Source organism: Hemicordylus capensis, chromosome 4 (assembly GCF_027244095.1).
Source record: "Hemicordylus capensis ecotype Gifberg chromosome 4, rHemCap1.1.pri, whole genome shotgun sequence".
NCBI classification, from domain to species: domain Eukaryota; kingdom Metazoa; phylum Chordata; class Lepidosauria; order Squamata; family Cordylidae; genus Hemicordylus; species Hemicordylus capensis.
The window spans coordinates 140,537,693-140,559,046 of NC_069660.1; the positions used below are offsets into that span (position 1 = coordinate 140,537,693).

A 21,354-nucleotide genomic window follows, 5' to 3' on the forward strand; every position below is an offset into this window, starting at 1 on the left:
CAAGTACTTGAATGCTAGAAAATGTGGCAGATGCAGAGTGTTTTCATGAATAAAACTTACAAATGAAGCAGACCAATCGCTGCCCTCATGGATGCTGGACTGCTTTTATGGGACCCCCTTGACATAACAGATCCAGAGCTTGTCACCAAATCCTGATCTCTAGCCAGCATAACATGGGCAGTTTTTCCTGTCCTTGAACTACTTGTATGCTCTAAAAGAGTTAAGATGCTGTGTGGTGCCATTAATGAAACCTGACCAAACTATGCACTCATGGGTGCTTGTCTGCTTTGATGTGTCTGCTTTTAGGGTCAGGTCCACAGATGCCCCCCTCCCCTGTTGAGATTTAAAGGCACATATCTTCCTAGATGAGCTGAAGATTACAGGTGAAACTCGGAAAATTAGAATATCGTGCAAAAGTCCATTAATTTCAGTAATGCAAATTAAAAGGTGAAACTGATATATGAGACAGACGCATTACATGCAACGCGAGATAAGTCAAGCCTTAATTTGTTATAATTGTGATGATCATGGCGTACAGCTCATGAAAACCCCAAATCCACAATCTCAGAAAATTAGAATATTACATGGAACCAAGAAGACAAGGATGGTAGAATAGAACAATATCGGACCTCCGAAAAGTATACAGTGTACTGTGCTTGATTGGCCAGCAAACTCGCCTGACCTGACCCCATAGAGAATCTATGGGGCATTGCCAAGAGAAGGATGAGAGACATGAGACCAAACAATGCAGAAGAGCTGAAGGCCGCTAATGAAGCATCCTGGTCTTCCATAACACCTCATCAGTGCCACAGGCTGATAGCATCCATGCCACGCCGCATTGAGGCAGTAATTGCTGCAAAAGGGGCCCAAACCAAGTACTGAATACATATGCATGCTTATACTTTTCAGAGGTCCGATATTGTTCTATTCTACAATCCTTGTCTTCTTGGTTCCATGTAATATTCTAATTTTCTGGGATTGTGGATTTGGGGTTTTCATGAGCTGTACGCCATGATCATCACAATTATAACAAATTAAGGCTTGACTTATCTCACTTTGCATGTAATGCGTCTGTCTCATATATCAGTTTCACCTTTTAATTTGCATTACTGAAATTAATGGACTTTTGCACGATATTCTAATTTTCCGAGTTTCACCTGTATGATAGCATTTTTTCACAAGGGTGTACCCCTCTGCCGGCTGCAAGTAGGAGAGGAGGGGAATATCCAAATAATGCCCCTTTAGTCCAGATGGCCCCTTTCCATGAAGATTGAAATTTGACCTGTAGGGCCAGTAGGGCCAGGCCCTGTGGGCTAAGGGATAATTTAAGCCAGTGGTTAAGAACAGCCATCTAGATTCTGGCCTCAACGTATAGCGTACCTGTTTCCAGGCATAGGGTGACGCAGCATGACACTTGAGGAGCTGCTCTTAAGAAATTGGACTGGACTAGCTCTAACATGATAATATCGGAGGGGCCCACTGGGGGGAACCATAGGGGAGTTGTGCCAGCGGCTTGGCCTCAAATAACTTAAGCACTGCTGGAGGGTATTGGCCACCTCTAGTCCATAAAAACTTAAAAATGGCAGTGGCGCTCCTCTTTGCAGAGATGGCAACGTGATCACAGTGAGTCTTTCTGGAGCCGGAGACATGGTGTGCACAGAATAAGGAATTGGGGGGAAAGTAAAGAAAGGCACACAGGAATTCAAAAGAAAATACAAAAGCATTTACTAACTGGCCTTTGTCCTCCAGCTTTACAGCCATGAGGGAGGGGGCGAGCTGGGCTCAACAACAACAACAACAACAACAACAACTCTCTCTCTCTCTCTCTCTCTCTCTCTCTCTCTCTCTCTCTCTCTCTCTCTCTCTCTCTCTATATATATATATATATATATCTCCTGCTTTTCAACAAAAGTTTCCAAAGTGGTTTACACAGAGAAATAATAAATAAATAAGATGACTCAGACTGTGGGTCTCACACCTGTCTGTAGTTCAAAGAGTATTCTAATTTCCTCCCCTCTGGGTAGTGAAATGCAAAGTGGCCCTATCTCCTGTGTCAGACAAGATTAAGGAATTGATGAACGGAGGGCATCTGTTGGACCAAGATGATGGAGGTCTGCATCTGCGTTTGTCATATTTCTCTCCCCTCAGCTTCAGATCTAGGCGCTGTTCTCTTCTGAACACGACCATTGATCTGAACAGGAAACTCAACGTCTTTCTAACCACCTTGGTCCACTACCTCAAATACTATATACATAAACACCAACTAGCTACAATTTAGCAATCACTAGGAATACAAAACATACACATGGTGTGGAGCTGCAAATTCTTTCAAAACAACGGTCCATAAATTTAATATATAAGTGAGCAAAGAAACACCGAACAAAGAAAAGGTCCATATAGCACAGAAAATGTAGATGAATCAAGAAAAGCAACAACAAATTTTCAAAAGTACAATGTTCTAAAATCTTCTTGGCTGAAAAGCCCTAACAAGAGACATAGCTATCTGACTCCAAAACTGAGGGTTGGAGTTTAAAGGTTTTCATGTTCAGGCCCCTACAAAATTAGACTGTCTTTGATCAAGGCTCATCAAAAGTAAAAGTCATTGTCCATTTCCAGAATCTTTGGGTGGTGGTAAGCAACGAGGCCCTCGGGCATTCACGCAGAGATTCTGGAAGAAAGAAAGAAAACTTAAGCAAGCAGACTAGTATTGTAGAAAAAAGTTAACTTGAGCATACACGGAGTGCCAAAATGGTTAGTCACACAAAATTCTTTAACACGTATACACAGGCATTAGCAAGCAAATATAAAACAAGTTGGCTTTTTTAGCAGAGCAGCAAATTCTTGATAATCCCAGGTGCTTCTTTCCTTGGGGTTTGGAGTCACACTACCCTTTTCAAGCAGCTCGGGGGCTGCCTGGCACACCACAGATTCAGGACACCCCTCTGGATCATGGATGCATCTTGGCTGACTTTCATCCCCTTCTTCACAAGACAGGCCAATGGTACTAATACTCATATGCCCAGGAGTTGCTTATTCCAGAGGACCACAATTCTTTGCTTCCCGAGCAGACCTCACAAGCATTTTCTGGGCTGGCTGCACTGAGTTCCTCTGCTCCCCAATTCAGCAAGATCTGAACAGTAAGATCCTCTTGTCCCGATACAGGATTGGTCTTTGAGTTAACTCTGGGCACCAGTTGTTCCTTTTGCATGGCATCACTGGTACTTGAGAGTGATGCTAGTGGCTGGTCCTCAATAAGGTTTGGTGGGTCTGAGAGCAGGTCTTCTGCGTCCCTAGGTGCCATCTCATTGGGGCTTGCTTGAGTCTGGCTGCCTGTGACCACACTGACACAGGCATGTCGGGCAATGTGGTTGCTCAGATAATTTCCAATCAAAACAGGGGTTTGTAAATCCTTGTACACTGAAACTGTGCCCGCACACCTGCGTCTTCAGACTGCTGCTCGCCTCCTCTCCGCCGCCTCCCTCCCTCTCAACCAATTGATTTTTTTTAAAAAATTATCTTTGCTTATCTTGCACTAGCCTGCATTGACAACACGCTTTTTTTTTTTTTTGAAAGGTGCTTCCCCCTCCTGGCGGATTTGCGCAGATGCACTGAGAAATTGGTTTAAAAAAAATAAAATTCTGTCAGGTCAGCAACTCCCCTCTCGTTTTGTGGGGAATGATTTACATTGCAAATCTCGTAGTGTGGGAAACGCACAGGAGCAGATTTGTGTGTGAGTATTTTGCAGAGCGAGAAGGCAAAACTTGTCAAAGCCCTTATTTGTCTGCAATGTTACCCCATGTAGATGCAACCTGCAGAGAGCCCCCTACAGTTGATAATGCTGATATTCTCAATGGTCCAGAAGCGCTTTACCTGCCCAATCAGCATGTGCAGTACCAGTGCCATGAAGGTTTTGAGATGTCTGGATCGGCCACCATTATATGTGTAAATAAAATGTGGTCAAAACCACCAGTGTGTGAAGGTAGGAGTTCCTTTGTTGAAGGATTAATTCCAGATCATTATAGATCACAACAGTGACCACTTTTCACAACTTCTTTTGTCCATTCTGAAATTGTGAAATATGACACAAAGTTCTGCACCTCCTTGATGAAAGCACAGTGGTGTAGAGTTCAGAAAGACTTGGTTACAAACATATTCACTTTTAATTCTTAATTGAATCAGTTGATATGCACTGCTATGTGAAACTGAACTATGATTTGGAGGCATTTACAGGGATTGTTTTGTCTTTCATTTTAGATGTAGCTTGTTCTCCTCCAGTTACTAATGCTAATCTTTCTGGTCGACGAAAGGAAAAGTATTTGCCTTTGGAGACAGTGCGCTTTCGCTGTTCCCTGGGTCAGAGTCTTTTTGGACCTCCAGCAGCAACATGTCGTAACAAACAATGGACAGAATTACCAAAATGTCAAGGTATTTGGGTCTCCCTCCCCATATTTTAAAGTATCCTACTAATGGTGATGCCCTTGGAACCCTTTCTTATACTGAAGATACGTGCTAAATTTTACACTTTGACTAATTTTGCATGCCTCTCTCTAGGAAGTGACCAACCTGCTTGCTGGTAATGGCTACAACATGCCTGCACAACCTGTGATTCATCAGGTCATATACATCCCATGAGATAAGAGCAAAACCTCTTATTTTGCTGCCTGAGTGCAAAAACAGGGGGAGGGGTGATAAGCACTTGGCAGGCCACAGTACATGGCTGGTGGACTGTCTTTGACTTGCTCAGTCATCAGTTGTGGTGACCTGGGCTGGAGCAGAGCGGGACGTACTTTAGTCTTGCCTGTTCTATTTTTTAAAACCAGAATTGCCAAGGTTGACTAATGTGTGTTAAATATCCAAAGCAACAAAAGAGCATATTTGCTCTGCTTAAGAATATAAAAGTGCTTTGCTGGATCAGACCAAGGCCCATCTCATCCAGTATTATTTGCAGGAAGCTTGACAATCAGCACTTGTTCAATGGTCCACGGGAAATTGGCCAGGCGTCCACTGGGGGACTACTGTTTACTAGGGATGTGCACAAATTGATTTTTTTCATTTTGATTTGTACTCAAATTGAAACACCCCCAATTTGTTTTCGGTCTGAATCTGACCCCCCTGAATCACCCCAGATTCAATTTGAACCTAAATTTTCTGAATCCGTATCTGAATTGATTCAGATTGAAGAAAGGGTACCAGGGCCAAAATGGGGGGGGGGGGGTAGTGCCCAATGGGTGGAATCTACCATCCAAATTTCAAAGAAATTGGGCAAAGCGATGATTTTTAAAGAATTTTTTGAAGTTTATGCATCTTTAAGATTTTCCCCATAAGGAATAATGGGGGTTTCAGCAGCCTTATTTAGAACTCCCCGGGGGAGGGCACCAGGGTGTCCCAGGGTGGGTTGTGGTGGGTGGTAGTGTCCAATGGGTGCAAGGATGCTACCACCCAGATTTCAAAGGAATTGGGCAAAGGGGTGATTTTTTAAGAATTTTTGAAGTCAGCATGTCATTGGGGCAGATTTGGGGCAGAAAGGGGGTTTGTGAGTCTTTAAGCTTTCCCCCATAGGGAATAATGGGGTTTCCAGCAGCCCCATAACTCCACTTGTGGGGCACCAGGGTGTCCCAGAGCGATGGTGGTGTAGTGCACATAGGGTGCCAACCACCCCCATACCCACAAGCCCATAAGGTACTGGGTTTTGTTGTTTCTGAGGTATTCTGAGTGTAAATTGTCTAGCAGCAAATGAGAGTGGATTCATTTCAATAACAAACAATGAATCCACTCTCATTTGCTAAACTACTCTCAGAACACCTCAGAAACAACAAAACCCAGTACCCCATGGTACACCACCACTCACTCTGCGCCACCCCAGTGCCCCCCAAGTGAGATTATGGGGCTGCTGAAACCCTCATTATTCCCTATGGGGGGGAAACTTAAAGATGTGCACATTTCACAAATTATTTAAAAATCAGCCCTTTGCAAAATTCCTTTGAAATCTGGGTGGTAGCAGGCACCCATTGGGGCACTACCACCCAACCCACTGTGACACTCCTAGGAGGCACCCACAGGCAGAAATGGGCACTATCTGTCCCCATTGTCCCATAGGGTGGATGGAGCACACATCAACAACAACAGCAGAGCTTTGCAAAGAACAAGGTTTCCAAAGGTCACACACATCTACTGTGTCACACACTCACCACTTCCATTGTGTCCCCCCCCCAAATGCAATTGATCTGCACACAACAGTGTGAAACAACAACAATGAAATGCACTGCCCCATGTGCCGCCCTCCCAATGTAGGGTAACAGCAGCAGCCAGCAACAAGCAAGCAAGCAAGCGGGATATCACAGATGCAGCAGACTAGGGCCAACAACAGCATCAAATGTGCCTTGCCCTCCCTCCCTCAAGCATTTTTCATCCACAAGCAACAGACACAGCTACATCTGTGGCACCCAGACATAAAAGTGGGTTAAGTAAGGAAGAGTGCAAAACAACATTCTGCCAGTGGAAGAGTGAGGTTTGCCCCCCCCCACCTACTCAAGTAAAAGAGTGATGATGACAACAATAGCACACATTTTTGGGGCACATTTTTTGACATTTCTGGAACAGATGCCTGTGGCACCAGCACAACCTATTGTAGATGCAAGCAATCTAGTCTGAATAAAAATGATGATGATGCTAGAAGTCACAACATGAACCAATCTTTATTGGAAGAAGTCCAGAGAGAGAGAGAGAGAGAGAGAGAGAGAGAGAGAGAGAGAGAGAGGCTGTCCTGTGCCCATCCAGACGAGGTCCCCAAAATACAGGAACAACAACAAACCATCCAAGGCATTTGAATTGCATAATATATATACTCCTAGACTTGAGATTATGTAGGTGAGAAGCATAGAATACCTGTGTGTGTGTGTGCTCTGTGAAAGGCTTAGTGGGTTTAGGGTTAATTTTTGCCATGGCCTCAGAATGCTGCAGTTGGGGGTGGGGGTAAATGGGCACAGGGAGGAGGCTCGAGTCTGTGCCTTCCTCCCTGCTCAGAGCCTGTAGGCTGCTGGACAGAGAATATTAATACTGATATATTATGGGCACAGAGGGCTGGAGGACAGGTTTTTTTTTAATTAAAAAAAAAAAATCTTTGGAATGGGAAAAAAGACAGAATTGTTTTTTAAAACCATGAGGCTACACTACCCTTCTAACCACCTACTAGTACTAGCTAACGGGGATCCCTCCCACACAGAACCCCTGTCTAAACTTCTTCGAAATAGCACACAACTTTTAAAATTCAATTGCAACTCAAAACCCTCTTCCAAACAGGAAAAAAACCCCAAGAATACACAATTCCAGTGATGTGTGTGTGTGTGTGTGTGTGTGTGTGTGTTAAAATAAATGAGTACTCACTCAGTCTAAGGCTTCGCCCACAATGCATCCAGTAGTCCACTTCTGGGGTCTGGTCTCTGAGTCTGCTGTTTCTTCTTCAATCTTGACTACTCCTTCTTCAGTCTTCAGATTTTGGGAGGGCTGGGGCAAATGCCTGGAAAATCTGGGGGGAAAGGGGGTGGCCGGCCAGGTGGCCAGTGGCCACAGGGGCTGGAGCTGGTGGCTGACACAGACACACAGCTGGCACAGGCAGGCAGTGATTCTCTCAAGGGGGTGAAAAAAGAATTCTTCTCAGGAACAAAAAAGCAGTGCATCAGGTAATCCATTCCCAGGCTTTCATGCATGCAGTAGCCAGGGGCAGGCAGGCAGGGTAGCAAGGCAGGCTGGGCTCAGGCTGGCAAGGCAATAGGCAATGGCATGGCAAGGCAAGGCAAAGCGCTCTCTCTTCTCCCACGAGGCAGAAAGGCAGAATGGTGGCTGCTGCCTCTTTAAATCTACTTGAAAATTCCTCCTTGGACTTCCCCCCACCCTGGCCCCTTCTTCAACCCTTCCCTTGGCCAATGCGGGGTCAGTCAGGAGTGGCAAGAGGCAAAAGAGCCAATTGGGAACAAGGAGACAATTGTCTGCAGATCAGCCCATGCTTTCGTTCACTGATCTGAAGGTGGGAAATTCAAATAGATGTCAAATACAAAATGGAGACAACATGGAGACTGTCACAAAATGAAGGCCCGAAACAACCAAACCTTCGGATCCGAAATCCGGGCTATTTGTTTTGTGCACAAATTGCCCGAAATGGCCTCATTCGGGTACAGATCATTCTGTACCCAAAACGCTTCACACATCCCTACTGTTTACCTTCTGTCCATTGCTGGGCTAGAGGAATTATGCCAGTGGTATCCAAGGGCCAACTGTGGAACCACTAATAGCTTTCCTGTAGCTTGTGCTCAGTGCAGCTTGTTATAGGATGACTAAGATGCTGGGTGGGGTAAGGTGTCTATTCATTGACCAGACACCATGACTGAATTGGGGAAATTATCTTTGGGCCAGTTTAATCTGACGCCATGAGATTTAATATGCTTCTTTGAATCACCCTGAGCAATATCCTCTGTAATTACCTGCTTTTGATACATGATAATCTAAAAGCAACTATGCTTTTTTGTTGCTTTGGAGGTTTAACACAAATTAGTCAACCTTGGCAATTCTTATTTTTTTAAAAGAACACAGACCAGGCAAGACTGAAATATATCTAGACTCTTTTCAATCTTTCTTTCTTCCTGGGTGTGGGTCTGGGACTGAAACTGCATTGGTCATCCTAGTGGATGACCTTAGCCAGGAACTAGACAGGGTATGTATGTCCCTGTTGGTTCTGCTGGACCTCTCAGCGGCATCCAATACCATGGTATGCTTATGGACAGTCTCTCAGGTATAGGAATCAGGGGTATTGTATTGGAGTGGTTCCAGTCCTTTCTTGGGGGAGGTTCCAGGAGGTAGTACTGGGGGATGTTTGCTTGACTCCTTGGCCTCTGGCTTATGGGGTCTTGCAAGGATAAGGTCTCTTAATACTCAGCAAAGCCCCATACTGTTTGACATCTACATGAAGTCACTGAGAGAGGTCATCAGGAGGTTTGGACTGAAGTGACATCAATATGCAGATGGTACTCAGCTCATTTCCCTGACATCAAATCCTAGGGAAGCAGTGGATGTACTGAATTGGGGGCTGGAGGCAGTGATGGTCTGGATGCGGGCTAGCAAACTGAGGTTAAATCCAGAAAAAACAAAGGTGCTGCTGGTCAGTAGAAAAACCAACTGGGATAGGGTGATTCAACCAGTTCTGGATGGGGTTGTACTCCCCTTGAAAGAGCAAGTGTAAAGCTTGGGGGTGTTGCTGGACTCGGCTCTGCTCAGGTGGAGCTGGTGGCCAGGGGTGCCTTTGTACAGCTTTGGCTAGTGCACCAGCTGTGTCCCTTTCTCGAGAAGGCAGATCTGAGCACAGTTACCCAGGCCTTAGTCGTGTCAAGGCTGGATTACTGCAATGCGCTCTACTTGGGGCTGCCCTTGAAGAATATTCAGAAACTTCCATTAGTGCAGAATGCAGCTGCCTGAGTTCTCTCTGGAACTGCTTGCTTATAGCATATTACACTTATTCTGAAAGGGATGCACTGGCTACCAACTTGTTTCCAGGTCCAATTCAAGGTGCTAGTTATTACCTTTAAAGCCCTTAATGGTTTAAAGCCCAAGGGTTTCTGCCCACCCAACAAGGTTGTCAGAGGGATTTTTGCTCTGTGTGCCGACATTGGGAGAGGCTTAATTGTCATGCATGCAAAACTGGGCCTTCTCTGTTGTTGCTCCCAGGCTCTGAAATGCTCTCCCTGTGGCTGCTTTTAAAAAACAACTAGCAACCTTTTTATTTGTTCTGGCTTTTACCTTTTAGAGACTATAAGGTTTATCATCTTTGTTTTTTTGTTTTTTTTAATCTTTTCTTATGGCTTTTTGGTTGTGTGGTTGTTTGGTTTTTACTGTTTTATGGTTTTTATGGTTTTTACCGTTGAACTGATTTTAAGGTTTTAAATGTGATTTTTTAATGAAATTTTGCTGTATTTTAACTTTTGTAAACCACCTTGAGATGCATTCTGAAAGGCAGTATAAAAATTGAACAATAAAAATAAAATCTAGATCAGGACCAGGTAGTGGGTAGATTGGGATGTACTGGTAGATTTCTGATTGGTTTGTAGTACATTGACAGGGTTTCTTATTCCCAAATGTTTAGCAGTAGCACCCACAAAAATATCCACCCTTCCAAACAACAATAACAATATAGAGTGATGAAAAAAAGAAAGCTTGCAGGGAAATAAGGAGTGGTAGTTAAGGAGGTGATTATTCATTACAGTCAGTAGACCAGATTAAACAAGGAGTGGATTTTTGTGTGCAAGGACTACAAGCGTGTATTGAAAATAAATTCATGGGGCTCACATGTGCTCAGGGACACCCATTCATTAAGTCTAAGTTGTATCTACCGATCACTATTTTGCACCTGGCTTAGGTTGGTGGGCTGCAGGTTTCAGGAAAACCCAAAGAAGATTTCATGAGCCTAAACTCTGCCTGCCACTGATCTAGACTTTGTGGGTTGAACTTTGCTGCATCTGATCTGAGTGGGTGAATAATCCTACCTCACAGAAGGAGGATGGCTTGTGTGTCCCTTCCAAGATTGTTGATTCAATGAGCATATGGAGCCGTGGCCAATGCCACTCAAGAGTAACGTGTGTGCCATCCCAGAGAAACATATGACATGAATATTTCTCTGTTTCCATATTGAATTCAGGCAGAACCCCACTGCCATGTCCAGAGGCACTCATTATACACACTTCTGGGGATGCACATTCATCACATGATTATTCCATCTGTAATGACTGGCAAGCAACTGAATGTGTAAACATATTCCATATTAGCAATTTGGGGTAACATGTCAGATTTGTCTGTGGTATGATATCTGGGATGCATCATATACACATGCATCTGTTCTACATTACATAAGTTAGGAGATGTCCTTAATAGCATGCATTAGTTCTTACACCAGCAGTGCACAAAGTGCTTATAGAGTAACATAAAAGCAAAAAAGCAAAAACCTGGCTTCTGCCCTGAGAGGCTCACCATCTAGATTGCAACATAGAACTAAGCCAAAAGCTTCATGGAACATCTGGGAGTTGAGGAGGAGGCATCCCATAAGGGTTCTGGATGGACGTTCCATGCTCTGGGGCCAGAAAGGGCAAATGGGCAAAAATGCTCAAGGAAGCTGCAGTAGGTCAGATACCAATACGATGCTAATATCAGTACTTCCGCAGAATCTTTGGCTGACATCCAGTCAAATGCTGTGCTAGTGCAAACATGTTGCAGTAGAGTGAGGATGTTGCACTAGCTAGCTCCGCTAAATCAAGAGTTTGCATGCCATAGAAGTCTTGTGCCAGTGCTACACAGTGCACTTGCCCAACCTGTGATACAGCTCCTGCTGTGAAATCTCTTCTTCAGTCCTTATATGTTGCAAGGAATGATGCCAAGCTACCTGATAGCCTTGTTTGACAAGCACAATGCTTGCACAAGCTGACCGAGAGCATGAAAGATTGAGCAACTTTGAGCATTTGCTCAGCTCTCTGACTTCCTTGTGTGCTTGGTTCTTTCTTGCACTAGTGCAGCTTACGTCTCTGGATGTCAGCCTCTCTCTTTTTAAGAACTAGACTCTTCTCAATATTGATTTGACTGCTCCATAGCCATAGGAAAGGGGTTGACTGTAAATCAGTGAGTCAAATTCATCGTCCTTCCTGCAATGAGATCCAAAGCACACCAAAACAACTACTACTTATAAAACTAGTAGGTTTCTTTAAGCTACTAAGAAAGCTGATGATGAAATACCACCCTTGCTTGAAGTGATGATAGCAATTACCCCTTCCTCTCAGGGTTTAAACAGGATTATTTTAAAATGTACCTTAATAACTTTATTTTAAAAAAATATTTATATCCCATCCTTCCAGTGAAATAGTATTCTTGCATTAAAAAAAAAATCATTGTTTTTGAATGTCATACTCTTGATTTATTTCTGTTGAATAGAGCTGAATAAGCTTTCAGGGTTGTGTGCAAAAGTCACAATATCTGTAATCATAATAGGCATTGTCTCTCTATTCACAATATGATTCAATGTGCTGTTGTAGCTGCTGGAGGAAACTGTGGTCGCCCACCTGCTATTGAAAATGGAGACTTCCTTGAAGCTGCCAATGTCCAATATTCACGAGGTTCAGTAGTGCACTACAAATGCCAAAGGCACTATGTAATAAATGGATCTGCAGAAGTACGATGTGTTAACGGTCATTGGACAGAACCACCGATATGCCTAGGTATAAGAAAGCTCTATAATCTTTCACTTTCTCATTCTAGTGAAGAATATTTTACATGCAGAAATGTGTAACTTGCACGTTGATGATGTCATTTCCGACTATTTTGGATAGTGCTCTATAACCAATTTTGCAGTCACTTCAAAAGGTGGTGGCAAGGTGAGGAAGCTGCCTCCGGGTGCCATGAAGAGTAGGACACTGGAAGGCAATCGGGTCTGATCATGGGCACAATCTTCCAGGGCTTTTTGCTGTACATGGCCCATGAAAATGAAAGAGAGACACAGAAGAGCTCCTGGATTGTGCAAAGTTCCCGCCTCAGTCAAATCCCCACTTCTCCACACAGTAGATGAACTTATCATGAGAGTGTGTGTATGATACACTCTGCTTGTCAGGACTCAGGAGCAGGAACATTCTGTGACATTAAGCAATAGTTGCCCCATATGCATGCCACTGACTGGGGAAGAGACAAGCAGGTAGTCGGCACCCAGATTCTAGCCTAATGTATATAAACCATAATGATTCACATCATATGTGTGTATTATGTGACGCAGTTCCTTCGCAGTCTTCTGTGCGCAGATCACAGATCAAGAGTTACTAAGAATTCTTTTTCCAGCCCCAAAATGGTATGTAGTCCACACCCTTTTGCACAGTCTCTACTCCTGTGAGTACCAATGCAGTTAAAGTACAAGAGGCTTGAAGCTCCCACTTGAGCTTCAAGTCCTGAATGAATCCATACGTCCAGAAAACGAGGGATATATTTGGGGGGAAGGAGCATAGCTCAGTGGGAGAGCACATACTCTGCATGCTTCAGTCCTCCATGTTCAGTCTTTGGCTCGTCTGGTTAAAAGGACCTCAGGTGTCAGGACTCTAGCAAAAGCCTGAGGGTTCCGAGAGCTACTGCTGCTGCTTGGAGCAGATGGCTCTGGAATAAATAGCCCCATTGTATAAAGTTGCCTTGTGGGTAGCCTGCCCATTTAGCTGTCTGTTTAGGTATTCTTAAAGTAAAGTTGTGCCATCAAGTCAGTGTTGACTCCTGGCACCCACAGAGACCTGTGGTTTTCTTTGGTAGAATACAGGAGGGGTTTACCATTGCCTACTCCTGTTCAGTATGAGACGATGTTTTTCCGCATCTTCCTAACCATTAATGTATTTTTGTCCAATGAACTCTTCAGTGTCAGAGTAGCCTATAAAAGATATTTGACATGTGCCTTTCTACAGTGGCCTGTACAATAACTGAAGAAGCAATGCGAAGTCACAATATACAACTGAGGTGGCTCAATGATCAAAAACTGTATACTGAATCGGGGAAACTTGTGGAATTTGTCTGTAGACGTGGCTATCGTCTAGCTCCATCATCCCCTTCCTTAAGAGCACTTTGTATAGAGGGCAACCTGGAATATCCAAGTTGTGTACAGGTATGTATATTGCTGTCCAGCTTAGAAAGTTATGTGTGATTAAAGTGGTTGACTTGATGGTTATATGGGTCTTATCAGGAATGTTTTCAGATGTGGTAGTAATGGCATCCTGAACAACTTAGCTAAAAATCATTTCAGTGAAATTCTTTGGGGCTGAGATGCTGGGGGTTTGGGGAAAGAACAAAACATGGCTCTTTGCTTGAATTTTTCCAAGCACATTTTTAGGAGGGCCTATGAGTGGGCAACAGGACACAACATGTGTGCTTTTAAATCTTTCAGTCAGTCAGTCATCCTTTATTGCGGTCATAGACCAATATTTAGTAAGACATACTTACACAAAACTCAGCATAATAAAATAAACAATCAATGCAATACTGACAGGTTAAAATTAGGACAGTTGTGGTGAACTTACTAAAAACCAAAGAGAGCAGAACACCCTCCATTACAATCATAAAACAGGAATCACGGAAAGAAGAAAGCAGAACATTATTGAAAGCCTAAGCGGATGTTGCAAATGATATAACAGTATCTTGCCATTTTGCTAATTAGGTTGTCATCAAGACTGGACAGTAAATACTTCACACAGAAGTCATCCAAATGCCCAGGAAAACGTTGCAGCAAAGGGGACACTAGTCTTAAGCGGGCGTCCCTATAGAAATTACAGTATAAAATGGCATGCGCACTTGTCTCCACGTGACCAGACCCGCAAGGGCAAAGTCGAGCAGAGAAAGGGGTACCTTTAAATCGTCCCTCCATAACAGCAGATGGAAGCGCATTTAGATGGGCAAGCATCAAAGCACGTCTGAATTTAGGAATAGTAATTTGACTCAGATAGCTACCTGGTTTAATGTTAAATATTTGATCCCCCAGAAAGATATTCTTGGGCAAGGAAGCAACTTCTTCCTGCAGTTCCATGTCCATGATACGTTGTTTGATCTCAATCCTGGCTTGATCATATCCCATTTTGATAATCTAATCTCGAGAGAAACCATAATGAGCCAATTTGTCAATAATTTGGGTCTTCCACTTAAATCTGAAACAGTCAGTCTTAATAAGGGGGGCCAATCCTACACAAGAGAAGACAAATTTTAACCAGAATATGATATTCCTCCAATAACAAGTTTCCAACCTAATCATACCCACCTCTCATCTTAATGCAACATTAGGCATGCATCGGGGGACTAACAATATAGATCTCAGAAATTTAGACTGCAGGGCTTCTAAAGCCGTAAAGTTGCTAACAGGTGCTAATTGGGCTCCGTACAGCACTTGAGAGTGGACTTTAGATACAAATAGTTTAACTGCAGCGGGGATATAATCTTTCATAAATCCCACACTTCTGTAGGCAGAGTTGGCGGCAGTGGCAGCAGCAGCACCACTGGGCATGGCGAGAGCTTTCCTGGAAGCCAGCTTCTGCTGTCCACATTTTTTTCCATTGCATCACTGTGGGCCCTATAAGATATTTGTCCTCATCAACATCCCTCAAAAACACACTACCCATTTTTGCCACCTGCAAACTTTGGACTTTCATACCAGCACCACCTGGCATCCAGCTTATATTCCAATCTGCAACCTGGCACTTGCTTTTCAGTTTTTTACCATGTATGTTCATCTTTCTCCTCCCCTCCTCTCTCTATCTCTGTTCCCATAGTCATAATAAAGTGTAATGGCCATCTTGCTGACTTTGATGCCTTTCCATTTCCTGCCACTACCGGCTTCATATCCCCTTCAGTTAACCATCCCCACTTTGCCCACATGGCTTTAGCTTGCCTTGATGTAATCCTATGCATTTGAAGCAGCCTTCATCTTAATTAGGGATTACATGAAGATCTGGATCCATTAATATCCATAAGAATGGGTACTGCGCCTGCCTAGGATCCTCACGGGAAGAATGCTGTAGCTCCTCAAGGTGCCCAAGCTCTGCCCCCAAGACAGCAGCGTGGTCCTATTTAAGGCAAGCTGGACACCGTGTTCTTCAGTTCTTTTCCTACTGCCATTGCGACCAGACCTGGTGCACTGTCGCTTCTCATTCAGATAGTGCTAACCATGCAAATGGCCACTGCATGTGTGCAGAGGCTAGAAGAGTGCCATTTTGGATTCCAAAATGGCACTTCAAAAGTTCTGATTTGAAACGGGCTGTTCCATTCCGAGTTTGGAGCAGGTCCTTCATTTGAAAGGTGTTCTGTTCTGAGTTCAGGACACTCAAAATGGCCTGTTTCAAGTTGGAATGTTACAACCACAGAATGTCCCATACATCCCTACTGTAGATATAGCTATTGTCCAGATCCCTCACCCCCTCCTTTCAGAGTACAGTGTATCGTAGGCAACCAGGGATATCCAAGATGTGTACAGGTATTTATATTCTTTCCTGCCAGAATAGCTGAAAATCCATCACATGTTGAGTTTTTTAGTTTAGCTTTTAGAAAAGTGTGTGTTAGCATTCTGCTGACTGTGATTATAGAGGTCTGTATTAGTTAGGACTGTGCATGAATGGTTCGCAGCGAACCGATCCATCACAAACCAGGCCAGTTTGAGCAGCTCAATTGAGAACTGGGCCAGCCTTCAGGAAGACCGGCTGGTTCATGACTGATCCGAACCAGGCCCAGTCTGTGACAAACTGGTTCGATGGTTCGAGGGGCTATGCTTATAAAGGGGAATCCGGTCAGGATTCACCTTAACAAGCAATGGGGAATCCTTTGAAAGGCTTCTAAAGGATGGCCAGGGTGGTGGCGAGAGGGCACCTTTAAAAGCAGATGTCAGGAGCTTACTGGTCCTGCAGCAGTCGCAGTAGTGATACTGCCTCCCCCCCCCCCAGCCTAGAACCAGTGCACATATGGTACTGCCCCGAGCAGCCCACCTACACAGTGGCAGCACCGGTCCGGAACTCACCTGGCCTCCGCTGCCACAGTGAAAGTGGGCTGCTGAGGTGAGTGCCATGCACGAACTGGGTCTGGGCCTAGGGGCATTCAAGGAGTGGCGCTACCACTACTGCAGCTGCCGCTGGACTGGGTAAACTCCTAACATCTACTTCTGGAAGGTGCCCTCTCGCTTCCCCTCCCAGCCAGCCTTTAGAAGCCTTTTCAAGGATTCCCCTTTGTTTGTAAAGGGGATTCCTCACTGGATGCCCCATTACAAGCACAGCCCCTTGAACTGCCAAACCAGTTGAAGCTGGTTCAGTCGAACAGACTAGGCCAGCCTGTCAGTTCAACCAAACCAATCCATGGACCCATGGTTGAGTCCAAATTCAGAACGAACTGCAAGCAACGGTCTGTGCACACCCCTAGTATGAGCAGTCATTTATGTTTTCAGACCTGGCACATCACTTAAATGAACCTGCAACATGGAACTCACCTTTCAGTTTCTTACCATACCAGAATTACCATAAGGGAAATTAACTCACTTGCAGTTTACAGTTCTTTCCCTAGCTGCAGATAACTTTAATTTTTTATTAGCAGCCACATAAATGATTGTTTACAAGCCTTCACCAATTCACAGTGAACAATCTATATGAACAGACTAGAAAAGCATAATATGATCCTTACTAGCCATATCCCATGGTTTGATTGGGGATTGTTTCAGGCTTTAGGTAGTCATATTTTCATCAGCTCTGCCTCCATCAATTTCTCTTTCAGATAGACCTTAGCAGAAATGCACCAGCTGCAGTAAAACACTGGTTTCTATACTGCAAAGGCAACATTCTATCGAGCACCTAGCAAAATACCTGTGCCATGATGCAGCTCCACTAGAACTCTTGACTTTTTGGACTAAGGTTTTTATAGTTGGGACATACTGTATTTACCTGCATCCAAGACTAGGAGGATCTACACATGAGCAGTGTGTAGAGCCTGGGAGGGATCAGCGGGGAGAGCTTAGGCTGCTCTCCCTGCAGATGATCACCTGTGGAGCCCAGCTTGGCCACCCACATGATTACCAGCTCCGTCACAGAGCTGATAGGGCCTGCAGGAATCGGGGGCCTCCCGGCCCCCGGAAGTGCCAGTATGCCCCACACGAGGACCCCACATGAGTCCTGGGGAGATCCCCGAGACCTGGAAGCTTGTTTTAGCCTCCTGGCGAGGGTCTTCTCATGAGTCGCAGCAGCACAGAGCCACGCTGTGGCAACTCACAATCGCCAAAATGAGGTTAGTGGAGCGCTCGTTCCGCTAACCTCATTTAAGGGGAGGGATACTTTGGCGAGCTGGTTTCCTTCATTGTCAGAATAGCTTCTAGGTTTTCTCCAAATTTTTTTGGTATTAGAAATCTTCAATTCAAGATTGTTGTCTTCAATTCAAAGTAAAATTGATTAAATGCAGATATAACCTGTGTTTAACATCTACTTTTAAAGGGTGTCATTTTAAATTCTGGGTCATCTTTGATTCCAGGACATATAGTATTAAACTATCTGCACAGTCCAGGATATGCCATAGACCCCAGAAATCTTGAAGTTTGTATGTGTTTCAGGCCCACTTAGGTACAACTTCCGCTTGAGCAGACATTTCCACTCTGTGGCATTAATTCAGTTTTTTCCAGTTTAGTTTATTTACGGTCACAAACCAAAAATTTAGAGTATACATAATAATAAGTGTACACAAAAATACACAAAATATACAAATATATTCAAAAGGTCTAATATTATCTCATCCTAATCAGTATCTCCAATTTACACAATTTGATTTACTGTCTGTTGTTTAGCATTCTTAGCTGCCACACAAAATTTGGCAACTTCAGTTGTTACCTCCTCCTTCTGATCTGAGAGCAAATAATTAACATAAGATGCATCTATATGCACAGTCTTTCTCCCCAGTCTCAGCGGTGTGCATTGGAATGCAATCCGAAAAGGCATGCCAGTTCTAGTTTGCTTTGTTGCAGAGCCAGAGACCTCTTCGTGGTGTGGTGTGGTGTGGTACTGTGGTGTGTTGTGGTGTGGGGCCTGGCAAAGGACAGGACAGGTGCAACTCACTGTGTCTGTGCGTGTGTAGGGGGATATTTTTTATCCAATGAAGATGGGGCCATATTTGAGAGTTCACAGCATTTTATTTGAAGATTGCTTGCCTATACATAGTTGTGCAGTGATCACATGCCACAGGTTGCGGAAAAGAAATGTCCCAAAACGTGCGTGCTGCCATTGTTCTCTGCCATCATCATCCATGCATCACTCTTCAAAGTTGTGTGGGCGCTAGGAGGGGGCAACATGCCAAGCCGTGCTGCTCCACTTGCAGAATGTTGTTTTGCGTCCTCCTCATCCTTTGCGTGTTCCTAGCTGTGCCTCTCTGTTGACTGCGGTGGACAAAAAAAGTTTGGAGGAGGGTCAGGGCAGGGCAGGGCACTGTTGTTGGACTTAGGTCCGGCCTAGCTCGTCTTCTGCTCAACTGCTGCACCTGCATGACATCATCATGCTTGCTGTGGATAGATAACTTTTTGGTGAATTCCTGAAGTGCTGGTGTGTGTCTTGGTGGCAGAAAGTGGGGCCTGGGGCAGAAGAGTGGGGTGGGGTGGTAGTGCCCAATGGGTGGAGGCTGCCACCCCCAACTGCCGAGTGATTGGGCAGGGGGCTTAATTTTGGTCAATTGTTGAAGTTTTAGTGTCTTTGGGGCAGATTGGGGGCAGAAAGTGGGGCCTGGGGCAGAAGAGTGGGGTGGGGTGGCAGTGCCCAATGGGTGGAGGCTGCCACCCCCAATTGCCGAGTGATTGGGCAGGGGGCTTAATTTTGGTCAATTGTTGAAGTTTTAGTGTCTTTGGGGAAGATTGGGGGCAGAAAGTGGGGTCTGGGGCAGAAGAATGGGGTGGGTGGTAGCGCCCAATGGGTGGAGGATGCCACCCCAATTGCGGGCAGAGGGATGATTTTTGGTGATTTCATTTGTTGGAGTTCTGTTGCTTCTGAGGTGTTGAGTGTGAATTCTCATTTTATGATAGCAAATGAGATTTTTTTCAATTTATTAAACAACTCTCAGTGACCCCACTCTCACTTTTTCACACTCTCATTTACTATGAATATGATGAATGAATCAATTTAGTTAATTTCCCTTATGGTAATTCTGGTATGGTAAGAAACTGAAAGGTGAGTTCCATGTTGCAGGTTCATTTAAGTGAAGTGCCAGGTCTGAAAACATAAATGACTGCTAATACTAGATTGCTTAAAAGCTCTACTATGGAATTAATATAAGAATTGAAAAAGAGAGGTGCTAGGATACAGCCTTACCTAACCCCCCTCAGAGTAGGGATCATGTTAGTAAGCAACCCACTGGTATTGCATCTAACTCTTAGGCAAGTATTATCGTATAATTTATAAATGAGCAGAGGTGATCTTCTTTCAATAGAGGATGCAATAACTTTTCTCCATAAATTACCTTGCAAAATGAGATCAAATGCAAATCTAAAGTCTACAAAAGTTGTTTGGCCTGGCCTTTCAGGGTTTTTAATTAGTTTTAATTAAACTAAATTAAATTAGTTTTAATTGTTTTAATGCTAACCTGGTTTTCAGGGTTTTAATTGTTCTGATAGTTTAATTGTTTTTTAAGATGTTTTAATTGTTAATTGGTGTTCATATTTATATTCCTGTTTTAATTGTTATTGGCTTTAATGGATTCTGTTTTAATTGTAAACTGCCCTGAGCCATTTCGGAAGGGCGGTATAAAAATCAAATAAATAAATAAATAAAATAAAAGTGGCATATAAAGCTGTTTACAAGTTCTGTGTATACTTTCCCACCAAATGGCAAAGCAGACACTGCTTTAAAGGTGACCAGCCAGATCTAAAGCCAGCTTGTTCATCTTCAGTGATCTCTTCTGAATCCAGCCAAATAAATGGTGGGCATAGATCTTAATAATAATATGTATTTATTTGTTTGTTTAAAATATTTATACCCTGCCACGCCAGTACACTACTGCTCAGGGCGGCTCACAATAATAAAATAGACACAATGTAAAATAAAACTAATAAAATTAACCAAATTAAGTAAACAAGTTAAAAGTTCCGGCTAAAACTACAATCAGAATTAAGTTTCAAATTAAAAGTTATTTTAAAAGCTAGAAATAGAGAATTATAAAAACTTGATAAATAAACTTATGATGGAAATTGGTGGGATTCTCTTTCCTTCCCTTTTTAAATATGGGGATTATAATAGCTAAACCCCATTCCTTGGGGATACAGGCAGTCTGATCAACATACATAAATAGTGACACCAAAACAGCGGCCCATCAATCAAGATTATTTTTAATTACCTCTAGAGATATCAAATTGCTGCCAGGGGCCTTCCCTGATTTCAGTTGATTTATTAGGGAAACTACCTCCGTGGTAGTGACTAGGAGCCACTCAGGAAACTCCAGTCTCTGATGTCAACACAGAGGAGCTTGATGCTTCTTCTGTATATAAGTCATGAAAATGGATTTCCCAAGCAGCTGCTGAGATATGGCAGTCAGGACGCGATGGACCACCAGCTGGGCCCACTGCAGCTAACTACCAAAACAAGGAAGGATCCTTCAGTCTAGCTGCCAATATTAATTATTGCCAAGCCATTTTTGTTGTATCCTTCTTTTTGGATAACAGTAATTTATACTGGGTTTTTTCACAATAGAAGGTCTTGGGGAGGCATAGATGCTGGATTACTCATATATTCAGCAAAGGCCCTAATGAGGGCTCACTTAGCTTTATAGCACAGAGAAGCTATGCACACATGTAGGCAAAACTGGGCTAAGGAAGCC

The 21,354-nt window shown here is 43.7% G+C and overlaps 1 protein-coding gene across 6 annotated transcripts in view; it reads left to right on the plus strand.

Annotated features, from left to right (window-relative positions):
• Positions 1–21,354, plus strand: part of LOC128322193 (coagulation factor XIII B chain-like) — a 58,993-nt gene that overhangs the window by 30,223 nt on the left and 7,416 nt on the right. For 4 of the 6 annotated variants that reach the window (XM_053242985.1, XM_053242987.1, XM_053242989.1 and 1 more), the window contains 5 exons: positions 3,574–3,645; positions 3,803–3,979; positions 4,255–4,425; positions 12,063–12,245; positions 13,461–13,657. In XM_053242985.1, the coding sequence (XP_053098960.1) occupies positions 3,574–3,645; positions 3,803–3,979; positions 4,255–4,425; positions 12,063–12,245; positions 13,461–13,657 (800 nt within the window). The remainder of the gene's footprint in view (positions 1–3,573; positions 3,646–3,802; positions 3,980–4,254; positions 4,426–12,062; positions 12,246–13,460; positions 13,658–21,354) is intronic. The other 2 variants (XM_053242986.1, XM_053242988.1) reach the window with 2 other exon arrangements.